The 21100-nt window shown below is 42.4% G+C and overlaps 1 protein-coding gene across 8 annotated transcripts in view; it reads left to right on the top strand.

Moving 5' to 3' along the window:
* Positions 1 to 1837: 1837 nt before the first annotated feature.
* The window catches only part of EPHA5 (EPH receptor A5), a 292548-nt gene continuing 273285 nt past the window's right edge, over positions 1838 to 21100 (top strand). For 7 of the 8 annotated variants that reach the window (XM_081130801.1, XM_081130800.1, XM_081130799.1 and 4 more), the window contains exon 1: positions 1993 to 2066. Coding sequence is in view for 1 of the 8 variants with exons in the window: in XM_081130798.1 (XP_080986924.1) it covers positions 1910 to 2066 (157 nt within the window). In the remaining 7 variants the exon portion in view is untranslated. Of the gene's footprint in view, positions 2067 to 21100 lie in introns of all 8 variants that reach the window. The other variant, XM_081130798.1, reaches the window with a different exon arrangement.

Raw genomic sequence — 21100 nt, 5'->3', positions numbered from 1 at the left:
CAAATAGAAACATAAAATTTAACTTTGCATCTCACTGTTTTGCCAAACCGAAAGACTGATTGACTGTTACTCCTCTAAATGTGCTTCATGCATCCGGAGCACACTACAATAGGAAGAACCAGCTTTCAGATTGCTGGTGCCAAAACATTTTAGTAAAAAAAAAAAAAAAAAAATTAAAAAAAAATCAAAGATGAGCTTCCACCGATTTACAAAATTGCATTCTGCTGCTTTATTCTTTCATCTTTATTGCAAATATTTAAACAAAAAAGCAAATGCTATCAGCTAAAGATTTTTAGGAATTTCTTGTGCAGACAAACAGGACTGTAGATGTCAGAGCTGGCTTTCCTTTATTAGGTGTGAACGCAAGCCCAATCTTTAGGATAGTTACTACACACCAATGAAACAGAATACCTTTTGCCTAAAATCGCACATTTTTGTGGATGCTTTCTTTGCAGTCGTTTCTTTTTTTACACCAGTATAGGAAAATTGACCTTCAGGGGTATGTCTTTGAGAGAATGAATGGGAAATTGAAGAACAATATTAAAGCCAGAGAAGACATATAGAGGTGAAGCATGGAAAGTTAATTGTTTTAAATTGTGTTTCTTTTCCGTAATTTTGTCTCTCAATGCATTAGAACATAAAAACTTAAAATCATTATTTTTTTAAAAACCCAGAAATTATTTGACCCATGCCAATTTCAGTAGACTTAACGGCACGTGTCTGCACGTCGTTTAATTTCTAGGATGCCCAGACACTGCTGCAGGACACCGGTGAACTGAGCCGCCGCACCTGCAGGTACCTGGCACACTGCACATCTCCAGAAGCCGCGTCCTGGGGCTCCCCGGGGCCTCCGCCGTCGCCGCGGCCTCTGTATTTAGGAACTCTGCCCTTTACTTCTGAAGACAAAGCGGACTAATTACCCCGCTGCAGCGGCCAAGGACGGGGGCACGGGAAGGGGCAGCGGGAGCGAGGCCGGCGTTAGACCCCAGTCGGCCGCCCGCAGAGCCCGCGGACGCGCGCGGCGCACGCGGTGCGGGGCCCCAGCCCGCGAGCCCGCCGCCGCCCCCGCCCCCGCCCCCGCCGCCCCGGGAGCCGGCCCTCGCGGGGTGGGCGGGTTCCCGGCGCTGCTTCCCCGGGACGCCGGCAGCACTCACCGCGCCGCTTCCCCGCGCCGGGCGCCTGGTCCCCGCACCTCGCGCTCGCGGCCGCTCGCCACCCGCGGGGCTGCCGGCGGCGGGGGGCGGGGCGGGGCGGGCGTGGGCGGGGCGAGCGGGGAGGCGGCGGGAGCCGGGAGCTCGGGACCCCGCGGGAGCGCGCCGTGCGCTGCAGTTTCCACCGCGCCGCCGCCGCGCGCAGCCCGCCGCTCCCCGCGCCGCGGACCCGCCGCCGGCAGCCCCGCCGCCCGCGCAGCCCGCAGCCGCCCCGCCGCCGCCCTTTGAACTCTCGGGCTCCTTCCTCGCGGCCTCGCGGTGGCTGCCCCGCCCCGCGGCCTCGCGGCCCCGCCGCCCGCACCCTCACCGCCGCTCCTCCTCCCTCCCTTTTCCTGGGATTTCTTCCCGACTTAGGGCGACTGGTCTCCTGACGCTCGGCCCTTCGGCCCCGAGCCGGGAGCAGCTCGGATCCCCCGGGGCGTCGGGAAGGCGCCGGCCCGCAGAATCCAGGGGCGAAGGGACGGGCGCGGGACCTTCCCGAGCCCGAGCCCGGCCCGGCCCCGCGTTCCGACCGGGCGCGCATTCCCCGGAGCCCGGGGCAGCGGAGAGGGTCGGAGCAAACTTCCGCGGCCCGGAGCACCCGCGGGCGAAGACCCCACGGGCGACGACGAGCAGCCGCGAGCCTTCCACCCCGCGGCGCGGCCGGGGCCGTGGGCTGAGCCGCGCGGGGCAGCGGCGGCGGCGGCGGCTGGGAGAAGATGCGGGGCTCGGGGCCCCCCGGCCGCGGCGGCAACTCCTCCAGCACCCCCGCGTCCCCGGCCGGCTGCTGCTCCGCACGCCGCAGGGCCCCCCTCTGGACGTGCCTGGTGCTGTGCGCCGCGCTCCGGACCCTCCTGGCCAGTCCCAGCAACGAAGGTAGAGCGGCGGGCGGCCGAGGGACGCGCGGGGGCGAGGCGGGGCCTGGGCGTGCGGCCGGGCGCGCGGGGCTCGCCGCGGGGACCGCACCTCCCGCGGGTGTGGAATCGGCACGTGCCGCGGCTTTCGTGGGCTGGACGCTCGCTCTCCTCCGTCCCCGGTCGTCTGTTGGACCCGGGCTGCGGGAGTGCGGGGCGCCCGCGCGGAGGCGGGCTGGGGGTCGGGCCGAGGGACGCCCGAGCGCCTCGCCGGGAGGCCGGTGCGCCTGGCTCGCGGGGCGCGAGGGGCAGCGCCGCTCAGGGTTTGGGGCGCAGCGAGGGGCTCTCGGGAGCAGCGGGCGCTTAGGAACCGCTGTTTGAGGCTGGTGATGGGAAGCGCTGTGGGGGTGGCTGGGTGCTTTTATTTGGAGGGAAAGTGCCTTCTGGGAGCTGTTATTTAGGGCATCGCCAGCTGCTATTCTGGGGCGGATGGCCGGGCTCTTACTTCCCCAGGGAGGGGCGGCGAAGGCTGGAGGCGCCCTGCACTCTGGGGCTCGGAGTCCCGCGGAGGCGAAAGTGAAGAAGGCGCCGAGGTGGGCGCAGCTCGGGCGGCGGGGCGGCGTTGCCGGGAACTCGCTGCTGGACCGCAGCGCGCTCGACTCTGCGTTTCGGGGGGAAAGTGCCCCTGGGCCCGGCGCGGGACCCTAGACTCCCCAGCGCCCGCCGCGCGCGGCCGGGAGAGAGGGGCCAGGCGCGGGCGGCACCTGTGCGGCGCGGGCTCCGAGCCGGGCGCAGCCCCGCAGCCGGAGCCTCGGGGCCTCGGGGCCGCCGCGGCCGCGCTCGCCGGCCTCAGCCCAAGGACGCCCTCCTGTCGCGCGCGGGCGGCTTCCCAGCCCGCGACCTGGGCTGCGGGACGCGTGGGCTCCACCAGGAAAGCATCGGGCCCCCGCCCCTCCCGGGGAGGCTGGGGTTTCGGTTTGGGGCCCGGACGCCGCGCCTGAGGCACGGGCAGAGCCTTCGGATTTCCTGCCAGTCCTCGCGGGGGCGGCCGGCCGGGGAAGCGCGCCGCCGGGGTCGGAGGGGCGCGGACGCCGCAGCCCCGGGGACCGCCCCCCGCCCGCCGCGGACTCCTCCCGTTAATTCCTGACTTTTTACAGTCTGACTTAAGGGTTCTCTCCAGTTTGACGTGTCTGTCTGCGATCCCCCGCGCTGAAAATCCAAACAGGGTGCGTCTCCCGTCCCCGGAAAGTTGGAAGGGTGCTGTCCGAGCTGTGGTCCGTTCACCAAGCGTCTCCTCCCACATTCTGTCGCGGGTCCAGGGACTGGCGCGGGCTGGAGCCCTGTCTTTAAATGTCCGATGCCGCCGGCAGGGGCGTCCTGGCTCGGCCTCCCGAGCGGTAGCCGTGCGCGGCCGCCCGCTGCCGGCGCTGACTTGGCGGGCGGGGCGGGGCGGGGGTGGACGCGCCGGGGCGGTAGCCGGGGTCAGCCCGAGGGGGAGGGAGGCCTGGGGGGCGGGCGGCCCCGTGGCAGCGCGGCCGGGCCGTGCGCGGGCGGCGGAGGCCGAGGGCGCGGGGCGCCGGGAACCCCGCCGGGGAGGCCGAGGGAGCGGGGCGCGGGGTCTGCGGGAGGCGACGGCTCGCTCCTCCACGGGCCCGCGGCGCCCAGCCAGCCGGAGCGCGCGGCCGGCCTCGCGAGGGGCTGCGGGGCGCTCGCCAAAAGCCTGCGGGGAAGGACTGCACACAGGCTCGCCTGCTGCTCGGAGCGCGTCTGTACCGTGTCACTATTTCATGTAATTAACAATAAACTCGTGTCGCTGTGTCGGACCTCATCTCATCCATTCCATCTCTGCCCAACACAGTTTCCAGCTTCCCACGAGGACCGCCCCGGACCTGTATTTATGTTCTTCCCTCAAATGTTTGTGCGCCTTTCTGTTCTTTTTGTTTCTCTATGACAGTGTTGGAAGTTGAACAAGAACATATGAAGGCGTTCATATTAGCAGTTTATTTATTTAAAGATCCAGGAGTGGAGGTTTAAGCTTGTTTCTGGCGGTTTATGGTTATTATCGGGGAGGAAGATTTGATGAGCACACTGAACCCCTTAATAACTTGCTCCCCTAAGCTTTACTTTCTGCAGCCTGTAGATGCGTCGTGTGTCCCAGGTGGCCGTGTGCACAGGGTGGGCCAGCGTAGGTTTACAGTCGTGAGTACGCAAAATACAGTTTATTCCTGTAGTATTGTGAGTTACTGTATTATTTTCCATGGGAACAACTGTAAACCTACGCTTGCTCCCCATATGTACCTTATATATGTGTATAATGTAACGCTCCACTCTGTGACAAAAATTTTTTTCAAGGCAGATAGAAATAAATGTGAGTTCACATTCATAATTAGTATTCCAGTTATTTATAAAATTTAACTTCGGTAGACATAAATAGGCAGAACGGAACAGAAAAAGCCAAACATATATCTAGGATCTTGGGTGGTTGTGCAATGAATGTTAAGACGTGTTAGACAAAATACAGTAGGAGGAAATTTTACTATTTAACCTGCATTCTAAGATAAATATATATGCTCTTGTCTTACTGCATACATTAGGCATAAATTACCTGTGGAAGAAACCTCCTAACTACAGGATAATACACAAAACTTTTTATTAAAAAATGATCCAGAGGCGTATTTAGCAAGAAACTTATCTAGGATTAATCAAGCAGAACAAATATTAGCAAGTGTATCAAGCGAAAATTTTAACAGATTTATTAAGTAAAGGGAGCTTGTCCACTGTTACGAATACTGGAGGTTGCCCTGAACTTATTCAATAACTGCCACTTTTTGCTGTCTGGAGATATATTTGTAAACAAGCATTATTTGACAAGTGCTTTTCGCAGCAGGGATTCTTGGCCAATTACCATTGAACAACTCCGCATTGAAAATGATTCACCCGCAGTGAATCAAGCTTAATTCATTGAAGCTACAGTCAGTAATGTCCCAGTAAAGTGCTTCTGACAGTTGTCAGCAGTTTGTATTTGAAAAGTCCAGTTTCTTGTCTCTTGAGTGTTTTGTATATTTGAGAGAGTGGGATGGAGGCGATCTGGGGGGGGGGGACATAAGGGGAAAATATTGGGGGCTAAATTGTTTGGAAAACAGTCATTAAATTGTAAACGTTTTCAATGGAAAGAAAGGATAGGAAGAACGTTTGTTTTAGGGTTTTTCTTGGTTTATAATAGGACCAGGCCCATAAAACAGGTTTGAGGACATAATAGATTTGTAAAACTAAGGGGCTTTGTTTTGCGGCCTTGCCATCCTGCTGTAACTCATTTCCTTTTAGATAAAGTGGCAGGACCCCACAGAAAAGGGACGGTAAAATCATTCCCTCACTAGGACGCCACTAAGCAAAAAGGGAAGCCATTACCCCTACTTGAATCACAGATTGTTGGAATTATAAGGGACTACGAAGAGTTTTGGGGTTTTTTTTGTTTGGTTGGTTGGTGGTTTTTTTTTGTTTTTTGTTTTGCTTTGTAAACCATGAAAAGGGGGCTGAGGATTGGGTCTTGAAATCTTAAGATTTTTTTTTTTTTGAGGGAGACAAATATATTCTTGGGTGACTGGTAAGAGGGTTTCATTTTCTCTTATAAGACAGAAAAGAGGGTGGACAATTCCTGCATTTACCATGGAAATTTCTCCTTTGAAAATATTCTTGTAATATTGCCATTTATAAATACTATACATTTTTTATTTCAATTGACATAGAATATAACTGGTATGGGAAAGGGTACTTTTTTTATACTTGGAAATGCATTACTGATCATTATTTATATTATTAATACTCTACAAAATGTGACCATTTGGAGTATCTACATAAAACATCCAAATGAGATGATATAGCTGCTTTATGGACAGACATTCCCAAAACTATTTAAATATTAAACTTTATTCAGTATTGCTACTGTTGAGAAAATAACTGAGCTTTAGTTATTTTTCATTATATTTGTGTTGATTGACTTTACCAAATTCAGTTTTCTCTGTTTGGAGTGCTTTTTTATTTATTTGCTTGTTGACTAATTTCTCTTTCATTTGGAAGAACGCTTTCTATGTTTGACTATAAAAATAGAGTATATTCACTAATGATAGCTATTTTCCCTTTTATGAGTCCAACTTGATCTCTTTTGAAAAGGAAAAATCTGCTGTTGGTACCTCAAAGGCATAACTAGTTTCAAAAGTATTTGATAACTCTTTATACTTTATTTTTTCAATTTAAATTAGCAGATATATTCTATTTTACTAACGAAAAGTTTGAACTTAACTTAGCAGAAGTACTTAATTATTCAAAGATGATTATGACACTTTTAACAATCTTAAAATAGTTTTACAGTTGTTTTCATAAAGCTTGAAAATTAACTAAACTCTGAATACCCAGCCTTGTTTATAAATCATTAAACAATTTTTGCAGTATTTGTCCTTATGTTTTTTCAGAAATGGTGAATTTCTACCACAAAAGCAATATGAAAGCTAAAAATATAAATTGTTACCTTAGAGGCTCAAAATGATTCTTGCTGTTCTATTATCTCTGATAATATGTATTTATTTATAGAGCAGAATAGCTCCTACTGGTACACTCTATTGGGTAAATACACATTTAGTTATTTTATGAAAATGTATAGAATCAGTTGGTTAGGTAGTGATTTCTTCAAAGGAGTTATCCTAATCTATTGTATGCATAAACACACCTGGTGGTTTTTTTAATAGACATTAAAAAATTTATTGTGTTCTACCCCAGACCAAGTGAAACACTTATGTTTCTATGGGTGTATTTAAGGGTAGCTAAAAATGAGTTCTAAGGACTTTGGAAGCACAGATTAAAATGGTTCATATTTTTTACAAAAGTTTATTATATCTTTAATGTAATAAACAGAATGGATTTATTTGGTGAGATGTATTGATATAAGAAACAGGTTAATAACAGGAGAACCTCTTGTCTATACATAACAATTCTTAAAGCACTATGTAGCAATTAGAAAACTAGGAGATCTGACAGTTATCCACTGTGAAAATCTTGTCTGAATTATTGGTTCCACTGAAAATGTTTAAGTCAAAATGTAAATGATTCATTTTTCAGTATTCACTTTTGAACTTCCAAAACAATTAGCATGAGTACACAGGGAGTCTCCTTTTATAACATATTTACTTGTCCCTGTTTAGTTTGTGACTTTTCAGACTTTTTTTATTATTATTCAGAATTAATGATACAGATTTTAAAGTGTTGAACAACACAGAACTTTTCTTTTGAACCAGAAGGAAGTGTTTAAGAATTTATATTAAAATTTGGACAACAGCTCATTTTTGATAATACATTTATCAACCTAGACAAGGTGTCCTAATGAAGAGCTTTCCACAAAAATACTAATAGGATCACTGATGCCATAAATTGTCCTATGAAAAAAGGTATTTCTAAGTCAAGTTATGTATAGAGAGTAACAGGTATTCTTGAGTATTAAAACTCGACTGGAATTCACATCTTTCTTCTCACAATAGATTTTACATCTAGTGTAAGACTTATTCATTCCATGTATTCTTATCATATAAAATGAAGAGATGGCTCTGATTTAAAATTCATATTACAATAACTATGAAAACAATTACATTCTTTAAAATATATTCCTAATCAATGAATTTAATGAGAAATAGAGATTTTTAAATTCCCTTTTAGCTTCTTTCATTGCCACTGTAAAAAAATTCTTGCCTGCTATACTGTGTTAGTGTAAAGCAAAAAATACATGAGTAAAAAGAAAAAGGAAGTGTTCAAGGTACATAACAATTTGAATTGTTTCTGGATAAATGACTGGTAATCTGTGGCCTTGCTCTTCTTATTTTGTTTTCTAAAAGCTCAAATTTTTCATCTAGTATCTCTAATGAGAATCCCAGGTGTTGCCAAGTCATAAAATGGAACTAATTTAGTAAGTGTACCACTTCAAGTTTTTTAAAACAATGTGGTTAGCATGATAACTGCCATTTAAGGTTAGTATAATTTTTAAATGACTTTTAAAAATCTTCAGTGATTTAAAGAAATCATAAGGAATCATTTCTGGTACTTAAAAATTGCTTGAAAATCCTCTAAAAGAATACGTGAGCTTTGCCTTTAGGATACCACTTAAAATCTATCCCAGCTACAGAGAACCTACTACATTCTGTTCATAATTAAGCTTTATTCTGGCTCTTCTTTTCTTAGATTCCCACCCTTTAATCTCTGATCAGTTTATGTGTTACTTTGTTTGAAATCATTTAAATAATTTCTTAAATTAATGGTGAATATATAGAATATATAGAACTATGTTGAGAACAGTTGACCTTAGGTCTTGCATTCTTTCTTCTGTATGTCCCAGCAGCTCAGTGCTCATAGCTTCAACTGTGAAGCTTTTATGAGGCAGAGTGCAGTGACTCGTCCTGCTTGTTTGTGTGCACATGGACACATTTTGGGGTGTATGAAAAGGTCATGGGGAGGCTGGAAGAAATAGTGGGATGTGATGCTGAAGTAGTATTACTATAAACTTATATTAATAAATATGCTTGGGTTTTATTTTTATACTATTTTTTAAAATGCCAAACCTATACACACACACACACACACACACACACACACACACACACACACACACTCTTTAATTTTATATTTGTTTTATTCTGACTCTGAAGCTATAAATTCCAGCCTAATGAAAAAACAACTCTCAGTTCACTGTATTTCATCCATGTAGATTTTTATCTTCTGTTTCTCTGTAAGCTGTTTAGTTGAGTCATGCCAAATACTTGTGGCATTAGAGACACCCCACAGATTAAATAATTGGGATTAAAGTGTCTGTGATGATTCTAATTCTGTTTTAGTGGCTGGACTATTGCCCAAGCCATCTACTTCTATCACACATCTTTGCTTCTAACTAAACTGGGCCCATAACTCTGTTAAGTGAATGATTCTGGTATTAAAAAAAAAAAATCAAAGAGCCAAATCCTGAAGGTTAAAATATTTTGCATATGCTTTGTGAGAAAATGTTCCTACTTGGAAACATGTTTTGGGCTAAGTATTGGAAGAATTAGAGAAAACACAGTCTGTTCTTTTGCTCTGAGATGTGTAGTATCTTTTTTTCTCTTATAATAATTTCATACACATCTTCTTTCCCCCTCTTCACCTCCTTTCCTTAATCCCTCCCTCCCTCCTTGTCTTCCTTTCTCTCTTTCTATATGTATATTTTATTTAATACAGTGTTAACAGAAGTATAACTTACAGCAAAGTGCAGAAATAAAAAGTATAAAACTGATGAGTTTTATTAAGAAGACACACCTTCATCTTCCCTTTCTCTCTCTCCCTCCCTCCCTCCTTTCCCCCCACCTTCCCGGTCAGACACCCCATTCATACAAAGCCAAAACAAGATATGGGGCTTAGAGCCCAGGCCTGCTGTGTTCCAACACCCCAGGGAAGTTGTAATTCCAAATTGGGTGAAAAGACAATGGTAGTCTTCTGTTAAATAAATCAAGGGGCCCAGTCTCTAAAGATAAAGAGTAGACCCTGTCAAACCAAGTCATACATTTTTAAAAATTAATTTATAAGTCAGAAGTACAGGAGTTTAAGGTGTCTCTGTCAGTTTTGTGTTTCTTATAAGATAGCTCAGTTATTTACTTTGCATTGGCTGTCCCTTCCTGTTCCAGGACGCTTGTTAATGTCTTTTCTGTGGGAAGACAAACTCAGCAGGTAGATCCGGCTGGCACCAGTTCAGCTCAGCAGTGCACAGCAGGAGCTTTCTCTGCGAGCCAAAGTCTCGCTTTCACCCGGAGCTCTGGCCTGGTGTGCGGGCTGGACAGGTGAGGCCCACTGCCTGGTCCTGGGCAAGATGACGACACCCTCTTCTCCCTGAGTTTCACTCGAGGCAGTGTAGGGGTGCCATAGTAAGTCTCCTACAAGGGGGTACAGCGAGCCTTCTGAGAAAGTAGAAAATACTTGGAAACTGCCGTGCATGAAGGATTTCCACCATGTCTAGTTTCAAACCACCATATTGGATATTTCTGGAAGGGGGGGAACAACAGATATAATCTTGCAGATTTAGAATCTCTGATTTTTTCTGTAAGTTTGTGAAACAAAGTAGGGAAAGAATTTAATGATATGAAATTACAAAGAAAATGAGCCAGGGAAAAAACACACCCTACCTTTGAAATTCAAAACTGAACTAGTCTTTTTTGTTGGTGGTGGTGGTCCTGTTTGGGAGGGGGGTAACTCTAAGCTCCGTGGATACTCACTTTGTTATTTTTCTTGACCTCAGTTCATTTTTTTGTCATTTACTACTGTCTACTTTGCATAATTATCGTGGAGAACAAACAAAATGAAACAGTTTTCTAATTGGTTTAGTACTACACAAATGTAAGTTGTGGGAATGTAGCTGATTAAAGCTCTGCACGGTCCACGTATGTAAACACATCGCTCGCTGGGTGAGGATCAGGATATGTGAAGGCATTAGGTGCAGCAGTTTTGTGGATTTAAGCTTATGCTATGTGAGGACGTTTCCTTAAGAGAAGGGCTACGTGAACACCTTGCTTTTGCAAACGTAGCAGAAAGGGAAACGCTTCGCCAGTGCCTCAGTGGCGTGGAGATGGCCCCTGTCCTTGAGGGCCCTGTAGCTCAGCTTTAATTAAGCTCACAGTAATTGCGCCTCTCCCTGGGTGGTGCAAATGGAGAGATAGACCGTGCAATGACCTCTGCCGTGTATCAGTGGAATGGTCTGGAACCTTTCACCTCAGATTCTACATAATTACAATGGAGCGTTAACACACACACACACACACACACACACACACACACACACACACACACACGGTTTTGTAAAACATATAATAAGAATGTGTGTATGTTGTCTAGTAAAGTGCCTAGAGCAAATCAGGTACACAACAAATATTAGTTCCTGTGTTTCCCCCACCACGAAATGTCGTGTATTTGAGATGTGGTTTCCCAGTCCCAGTTTATCATCTCCCTTGCATTGGACGATTATAGGGAATCTGGGACAGAACAATCTAACAGCAATAATTGCATATGCAGATTTTTCGTAGAGCTAGCCAAGATAAAAATCAGCCCCACGATGTTGTCCTCATTTAATGCTGAGCACTGGGATTTGATTAGGAAGTGCAGAGGAAGACCATTAGTGGAATTTTACCTCAGTGTTCCAAGGGTAGAGGTCAGATTGGCTTTTTAGCCACAAAACACATCAAGATATATCTTCAGATATTTTAGATGTTTAATCCTAACATAGTATGTCATCAATTTTACTATATATCAGTGACTTTTGACCAGTGTGCTGGTATGCCACAAGAGTTTTTAAAACACGCAATACCTATTTAGTCAGGGGCACTGACCTCTTTTCCCTTAGATTGTCAAATAAAAAGTGACAGCAGCCAACATAACAATAACCATTTGGTGTGAGTGAATCAAAATTATACCTATTTTTTTGTCAGATTGGCAAAAGATGGCATATATTTTTTGGTGTGCTGCAGAATTTTAGTAATAGTTTATTTGTGCCACGAGATGAAAAAGGTTGAAAATCACTGCTATATATATGTATATATCGTAAAATGCAGATAAATAGGTATATATACACATACATGTGTGTATGTGTATATATATAGACATGTACATATCTATATATATATATATAAAGAGAGAGAGAGAGGGAGCGATATTAACTTGACCTATAAGATGCTGCTGAAAGTGTATAGTTGGGAGTATTAAATTCTTAAAGTGTCCTGAAACAGATATCCGGCAATATAATTTGACACCACTGTGTTAGCCTGAAATACACAATAATCTGATGTGTTCACTTGTATTAAGAATTTAAAATATTACTTGGAAATGTAATTGGGATTTTATATTTTTCAAAAGGTTTTAATATAATTCTGCAAGGGCTTTTTTTCTATCATAAGCAAACATGAACAGGTATAAGGAGGTTTAGAACATACTACATTTAGATCTGATTATGGAGTGCATGTGTGTATTTGCATGCTAAAGAGTTTATGCACCTGTATACAATGCTTATAGCTCACATTCGTTATTGACATGCAGTGTGCCAGGCATTGTTCTAAGTAGTTTACATATATATATATATTGATTTATTTTCCTCAAAACAAGCCTAAAAAATAATAATATTATCATTATCATTATTTTACACCTGAGAAAAATGAGTCAGGGAATGGTTAAATAACTAGCCCACAATTATAAATCTGAAAGTGATTGAAATCTGCATTCAAACCCAGGCAGTCTGACTCCAGCATTGCTTTTAAGACCATTGACTCAAGTATAGTAAAGGTGCACACAAAAATTCATGTGCAGTCCTGGGGATATTTGCTCTCATGATTACTCGTAGCTCCAATTTTACCCCCTCTCACTAAATACTTGTATAACTGCTGGTCATTGGCTCTTACACACTGATTTACCCTATGTTGACATCTCCTTACGCATTGCTTCAAACCCTATTAGCACAAGGCAAAATTCCTTGCCACATATTACTTCCTTTCCATTTCTGGGCATGTATTCTTTACTTTCTACATTGTTTTCTGTTACTTTAGTAAATAAGAAACCCAGTTTTCAATCCCTAGCCCAGGCCACACTGTAGACCTAGCTTTATATATACCAAATCCCACTAAGCAACTCTCCCCTCAAAAGTGCTATCCACCCTTGCTCCATTGGGAATACAGGGTAGTTTTGAAAGCAGTTTTGTCTTAAGTTGTGACATTATATTTTTTAAGCAATGCAATTTCTTGTAGTAAGTGAGGGGACTGAAAGGTTCAGTGGAAAATATATTAAGTTTCTGTCTCCTCTCCAAGTAAACCCCTTAGGTGCTTTTTTTCTCTTCATGCACAGGGTTTATTCAATATTTTATAATCACTTTTATGTAGTTTATATTTTTAAAGTGCTCTATAGTTTACAAAATGTGCTAACCTACAGTATTTCATGAGAATCTCATAAAAAAGTCTAGTACAGATTAGATAAATCATTGTTATAAACAGAAGAACTGAAACAAGAAAGTGTGATCTATTAGAAAAAAATGAGATCTAGTTTCAAAGCCAAAGTCCTATGACCACAGAACCAATGCTCCCCTCCAGCAGGCAATATAGCAGAGTGAGAAGAACACAGCTCTGGGCTCTGGCTGAGTCACTTGGAGCTGCGGGACCTTGTGCAAGGTACAAAACCTCCCTGTGCCTATGCTTTCTTGTTTGTAAAATGGGAATATTAATATGGTTGAGACTTGTAATGATTAAGTGAATTCACATCAATATAGTGTTTTTAAAAGTGCCAATACACTGTAAGTATTATATAAGTTCTAAATGTCACGTGCTAAAAAAATAATGTGGCTTGGCACTCTGACATTTAGCAAGGTCTAATTTTCTATCTTAGTCAGTGAGTACTGTCTAATATTTATTATAAGTGGAAGTGCTAGAAGAAAAGCACTTACTTCAGTTCAGTTGCCAAGCAGCCCTTGTTTACCCCCTGGGTACACTGCTCGATGGCTCTCCAGTGCTCTCAGGATCAAATCTAAACTCCTTGAGCCTGAGTACAAAGCGCTCAGTGCTGTGCTTCTGGCCCCCCTCTCCTGCGCGTCCCTCCTGTCCCTGCAGCCTAGGCTCCTGGGGGGGGCCTGCTGTGTGCGCAGGTGGATTCGGGGTGCCAGGAGGAAACACACAGCTCCTTCCTTCACCTCGGTAACTTGATCTTTATGCCTGGGTCACTCAGTAGGTCAGACTTTTCCCCAAGATTGGGCACTAATTCTTATTCCATGTGGAGCCTATTACATTGCGCTGAAACTGTACATTTCTGATACTTGATCAGAATAGAAATTGCTTTAAAAAGTAAAGGTTAATCAGAGAAAAAGTCCTCTTCTGAACAGAGAATTTTCTACTAACAGAGTATTATTTGCCAAACAAAGCATGTTAATTCCAAAAAAAAAAAACTGACAGATTTTTTTTTTACATTTCCCAAATGCATCAATATGAAGAAAGCTTTACTTGTCTGTGAACTCAGAGTCAACCCCAAGTATGTTATAATGAAGTATGTTATACCCTTTAATATTAAGTTTATAAATGTATGTTTAATGAATGAATGATATTGAGTAACCTCCATGTTTCTTTAAAGACACTGTTTTAACCACACCTAGGCTCACCTCATTACTCTTAGTGGTAGAGGCAATGTAGCTCTTTTCCTAAATTCATAACTAAGAGAGTTTAAGTCTCTGGTATTATAGTCTCTTCTAAACTGAGAAGTTACCAACTCAGAGATTATGTGATTTAATTGCCAAAACAAGTTAATACGAAGAAATTTGACAGTAGAAAACTTTATTTTAGATTTACCATAAATATCAATGAGAAGAAAGTTCTACTGAAATTAGCAAACCACTAGAATATAATTCATAGATATATGTGATTTAATCAACTACTGCTTTCTGCAACCTCTTTCTTAAGATAAAATCTCAGAATTTATATAGCTTGAGCCCCTCTTAGCCACCATAAGATACTTTTTCTGCTTTAAGCATGATTTAATTTTACCTCTAGCAAAACAATATCAAACATCTGCTTCTTAATGGTTTAAATTTCTTGGGAGGAGATGGCGTTGCCCTTCCATTTGTTCTAGATTTCCTGGATTATTTAGATTGTCACTTACTTTATGAAGCACTTCAGATTTACAGCTTGGTTGAAATTCTTAATATTGCAGGGAACGTAGTAGGAAAATGGATAACATCAACCATGTGAATAGAATAGCACTTCAGAATAGATTTATAAAGGAGTAAGTTTAAAATGTAACAATAAACGGCTTTTTTAAGTATAGTTTAGTTACTGTCTGGTTAGTGTGTTTAATTCTAACCAGTGTCTGGTTAGTATATTTAATTAGCCATCCCTCTTGAACATATTTTTATTTACTCTAAAAATTATGACAAACATATCAGAAATGTACATGGGTTGCCCTAGCTGGTTTGGCTCAGTAGTTAGAGCCTGCAGACTGAAGGGTCCCAGGTTCAATTTCAGCCAAGGGCACATACCTTGGTTGCAGGCTTGAACGCAGGCCTGGGTTGGGGTGTGTGCGGGAGGCAACCATTCAATGAGTCTCTCTCACAGTGATGTCTCTCTCTCTCTCTCCCCCTTCCACTCTCTCTGAAAAGCAATGGAAAAATATCCTCGTGTGAGGATTTAAAAAAAGAAATATAAGTGGGTTAATATTGAATTCTACTGAGCTTTTAATTTTTTGAATTCAATCTTTCTCTGGATTAGAGGGATAATTATAAGAATTGCCATGAAGACTCTTACCACATAATCTCTTTCAGTTCTCACAACAGCCTTGTAAAATGGGCATCATTATTCCAGTTTACCTGTGGGAGATCGGATTTGGGAGAAATTAAGTAACTTGCTTTGACTCACACAAGAAATAGAATAGGAACCAGGTGTGTTTGATGCTGAAGCTCTTGGTCGAACCCACTATGCTAGAGGTTATGTTTACATGAATATACTTAGTATTATGATTTATATTTTATTTGTGCGTGTCATCTTTCCAGGAAAGAATCATGTTTTATTACCAAAATTACATGTTTTATAAGAAAATCAATATAATACAAATATAACCAGAGTAGATAGGGACATGGAAAATTTATATCAAGAAAATCTCACTATCATCAATCCTAAAGCAATTGAAGAGAAAACTTAAGTATAAACTTTCAGTTACACAGTTCTCATTTCCTGGCAGAAAATCTGTCAGTTCATTAGGAAAAAGCATTTCCCCTGACTTTGTGGTTTGAAAGAAGCTGGTCTCAGTGGTGTTTGTGTTTGGGGTATTGAACAATGCCATGAGAACAATTCTTAAGAATATTCAAAATATGCAGAATTGATTTGTACTAATAGGTCCTTATATATGTCATTGTTGAAAGCCAAGGACATAACAGTAGAAGTGGTTTTCAAAATTTTTTTTTTACACAGCAGAAACTCTCATTTAAAAGAAATCACTGTGGAATCCCAATATATGAAACAGATAACAAAATTATGGGGTTTCCTGGCCCTGTCATTACCTCCTCCATCCCTTCATCTGCTTGTGCCTCTGAGCCATCTCTGTAGAGCCGCAGGGGCCATGGGGAGCTCAGCATGAAATTCACTGTGTAAAATACCAAAAAAAAGGTTGTATAGAAGATCAGTGTGCTCTGATCCTGACTTGCAGCTTTATCACAATCTTACTAAAAAACAACTTATAATATGTGGTAAAGTTTACTGTGAACCAATGGTGTCTAACCCAGAGATGCTCATCAGAGCCAACCTGAGGACATTATAAAATACAGTAGCCCCCCTTATCTATGATTTCACTTTCCACAGTTTCAGTTCCACAGTTCAAAATATTAAATGAAAACCTCCAGATATAAACCATTCATATTTTAATTGCCCCGCTGTTCTGAGTAGTGTGACGAAGCCTTGTGACTTCCAGCTCTGCCGCGCCCAGGTGTGAGGCATCCCTTTGTCCAGGGCACCCACACTGGACGCCCTCATTAGTCACTGGGCGGTCATCCTGTTATCAGAGGCACTGTTGAGGCATCCTGAGCTTGTGTTCAAGTAATCCTTATTTACTTAATAATGCCACGTTCATGTAGCTTTTATTACAGTATAGTGTTATAACTGCTCTGATTTATTATTATATTGTTAATCTCTTGCTGGGACTAACTTATAAATTAAACCTTACCATAGGTCTGCATGTATAGGAAAAAACATAGCGTAGATAGTGTTTGGTACTAACCATGGTTCAGGCATCCACTGGGGGTGTTGGAACGTATCCCTGGAGACAGGGAGGGCCACTGTATATACTCTGCCTAGACCCACCTAGACTTACTGAATTCAGTAAAGCAAGTTCTGTGGAAATCTCTAATGTTAGAACCTGGGAATCTATAGTTTTAGAATATGCATAGGTAATTCCTGACTTTTGTCCCTGTTAAAGAAGTCTTACTTAGAGCTACTCACAGGGAGATCTGAGTCTGGGACTGGTGCCACTCCGAAATAGTGTCAGTACAAAAATAAGAGTTAGATTTCCAGTCTTTTATTGTGATTTGACGTTGCCCCAACAATCTAACCATGAGATAGGTAGATTCACCTCATTGAATAGGGCATAGCCCAGTTCAAATGCTGTCTGACTCAAATTCAGTAAGTGTAAAAATCACTTGGGTGGTGGGGACTTTCTAAGATGCAATCTCCTGGGCTCCACCTAGTATCCTATTTTTGCAGGTTTTAGAAGGGGCGAGTGGATTAACATTTTTAAAAAGCACTGCAGGTAATTCTAATGCAGGTGATAGAAATACCACACTTAAAAACACTGAGGGGGGAAAAAAGACATATATATGACTAACACTCAGACAATGCTGTATAAATGTTTGCTATTAATCTCAAAAAGGAGAATATGAAAATGTGTTAAGGCTAAAGGTGATTTATATTATTATCAGATAACATTATGCAAAATAAGGAAGTACAAGATGTTAGAGAATTGTTAAAGAAAATACCAAAATGAAAAAGGAAAAAAGAAATCTAAGTCTGGTTTGAGATATAATCAGTGATTCAGCCATTGATATCAGAACTGACCCTCAAGGCGTACGCTTTGGTTACTGTTTCCCTGACTTTCCTAAATCCTATTACATGCATTTTGAATGTGTTCACATGTATCACTAAGTACCAGATGTTAATTCAGATAGTTATACCCTAAGATAGTCTGTCTCAAGGGATAAGAGAAGGGTTATTTTACAGGTAATATGAATTCAAACAACTGTCTACTCACAAGGACGTCTATTGGAAGGTTGAACAGTCCGCAGCACATTTCCTCTCTACTCCCTGGTACGTCCCCAGGGCCCAGAACAGTTGCTGGTACTTCAGTAGATGCCTCATAAATGTGCGGAATGAATGAACCCTGTTTATGGAGGGTGTCCTGTTACAGAGAACGGGAATAGGAGCTAAGGCAGTGAGTGAGACTCTTTCCGTAGTTGTTTATATCTTATCTATATTATTTAGGGTTAGGCTCCAGGTAACAGAACAACTGTCCAATGGTAATTTAAAATGTAGAGAACGAAGAGGCCTTTTTTAACGTTTGAGAAAGAAGTTTCAGGGTTAGATGTCTGGCAGAGTAGGTCCAGTGCTTAGTATGTCAGCACAGAAATCATTGTTATTTTTTTGCCTTGCTCTCAAGTCTGTTGCCTCACTGTTGAAAGAAGGCAGTGTATCTCCCAGCGTCGCATCCAGTTCTGAGCAAGGAGAAAACGTGAAGAGCTAAGAATTATGTCGCTTCACCATTCCTCCAGCTAGGGCAACAGAGCGTTCCCAGAATCGGGCCAGCAGATTCCTGTTTATATCTCACTGGCCAGGCCTGTGTAACAAGGCCGGCAGGCTCGGTGGAGGCCCAGATGATAGAACCATGATTACCCTGCTTCTCTGAGGCCAGTCGTGGCCCATTGTCTGGTGCTGGGCATGTTGCCACTATGAACACGAGTGAAATTCCGATAGCGAGGGAGAAGAAAGGATGTGAGTAATTAATAGGCGTAAAACAGCATTTGCCACAATGCCACAGACAATTAAAAGTACTTTTATTTTATTTTATTTATTCCCTTTTCCTTTTCATACTTTGTGAAAACAGAATTAGTCAACTACTGAGGTTATATCTTGACTAAAGAGATTTTCCGCACCAAGTTAACTAGTCAAAAAGGACTACTAGATCATCAGTTTTACATCCTGTTAAAATATAGAATTCATTGTGTTTTAGTAGACTGACTTAAAAATACTTTCGTGTTTCCATGAATGATTCTGGCTTTTTTCTGATGGATAATTAGAGCTGAGTACCAAAATATTTACATCCAGACACCTAAAATTTGGGATACAGTATTTGTTTGTACTTCCGCCTGGATTGCTATATATTTTGACTAGGTTTTTATGACAAATCCTTATTCAAAGATCTCTCATAATATATATATATATTTATTTATATATATTTTTATACATAAAAGTATATATATACACTTAAATATATAAATATATATTTATTTATATATATATTTGTTTATATATATATATATATATATATATATATATATATATATATATATATATATATATTAGATAACAAAAAGTCATTATGTTGGGTGCACTCAGAATTAAGCTCCCATCAGCTCTAAGCTGGACGCCTGACACGAGAACAGTGGTTCAAGTTTGCCAGCAAAACACCCGGTTATTTCTCATTTGACAAAAGGGCTACTGGGCCACCCCGTTGTGTGCTCGTTTTCAGAAATGTCATCACCTTAATACAGACTGGATTTGCGCAAGCGTCTGTCTGCTTTAGTGCGTGTTCAGAGTTAACCACCATTTTTCCAGCCCCGGAGGCTGGAAAGCTAATAATGATACTGTTTGTTTTGCAGTTTGGGGTATTTCAATTAAGCCTTAGGAGTGATGAGAGCTGAGGCGTAAGGATCCATTCAAAGCAAAGTATAAACTTTTCTTACGTTTGCCATTCCGTTTTTAGGAGCTTTTGACGTCCAAGGACAGCTTTGGCAAAAGTTTGCCCAGTTTTGCCCCAGTTAACATCCTTAGAGCATAGTAAATGAAGTAAGAGGTTAGGAAAAGAGGATTCAGCTTCGTTGTGTGCCCTTTTGCTCTCCAGAAGCTTGTAACTCACTTGTGTCCTGTTGGAAACTTGACACTAAGCTGTGCTCTCCCCAGGAAAACCAGTGTCTGCTCTGTTTAGATTCATATATCTGAAAGTTTTCACCTTACATACAGTACCACTATAACATTATGGTAGATACCGGCTTCTGTAATATACTATTCGTCATTCATTGATTTAATGAAACATGGAGTGACACGTTTCAAGGGAGTGAAACTTTGGATTCGGCAAGTCCAGAATTGGGGCAGGTGTGATGCAGAAGTAGGACAGAAGAGCTCCGGAGTTCGATGGACTTGCATTCAGCTCCCGGGTATGCACTTACTAGCTCTGGGACCTTGGACCACTGCCCTGTTTAGCTTTTCTCAACTTCAGTTTCCTTCCCTGCGAAATGGAGAAAACAATATACCGAAGATCGTTCTTAGGATTAAGTTATGTAATGTATATTAAGTACAGAACATTAGCTCAGTCACTAATATTAGAAATATGAGAACTCAGGTCTTCAAAGTTAAATCACTTCCACAAGCTCACATGGTACCAAACCAGAACCATAGGCCTAATGAGCAGTGTCTGTACAGTGATCCCTTCTCAAAGTGAATTGTGATCAGGTGCATTTATTTCAAGTGTGAGGATTTACCCTATTTTGTAAGGAATAGCTTCATATGTTATCTGCGTGCATTATGGTGTGCAACTGAGCAAGTAATAAATGAGTGTATTCTTTTATGTGACAGTTTTCAAGCCTGTTATTTTAAATAATGTTGACTTTTTTTCTTTAGAATGAAATCACTATGAAAGATTTGACAAGTTTGGTTACCACGCCTAACAAGGTAGCCACTAAAAACCATATGTTTTTGCTCTTTTCATGCCATGTGTCCTGTGAATGTAGCAGACTGCTCATTAGTCATAATTTAGCTGTCAATGGATTTCAGTGTTACCTTTGCCTAAATACTTTGTATGGTTTAACCGGTGGATACTAATTCTGAATTATTTTTGCCATCTCCCCAGGTACACAATTTTATAGTATATTAACAATTCAAAAGTTTTAGTATATATTCTGATTGATTTTTGCCTCCTTCAGAGTCATATGCTTCGTAGTATGAATTTTCTACTGTTTAACTTTCAATGAGCAGTGGCTAAAACTTCTTTGTTTATGATGAAGAAAAATATTTTGAAACAAACAAAGGCAACAGTTGTTCTTCACAGTCAACAAGTAAGCACAATATACTTAGCTTCATTTGGGAATGTCATTGGAATTCTGTAAATATGATTTTGGAAATATCAAGACATGATGGAAAGAGAATAGACTCTGGAGTGAGAGAGACTGGAAGTTATCTTCAAATTCTGTCCTTTGGCAGTTGCAGCGGTTAGGATATCTTCCTC

The sequence above is a fragment of the Miniopterus schreibersii genome (assembly GCF_964146895.1).
Source record: "Miniopterus schreibersii genome assembly, chromosome: 1".
Taxonomy (NCBI): Eukaryota; Metazoa; Chordata; class Mammalia; order Chiroptera; family Miniopteridae; genus Miniopterus; species Miniopterus schreibersii.
The sequence above is the reverse complement of the archived record's forward strand: the minus strand, read 5'-3'. Positions and strand labels throughout refer to the sequence as shown.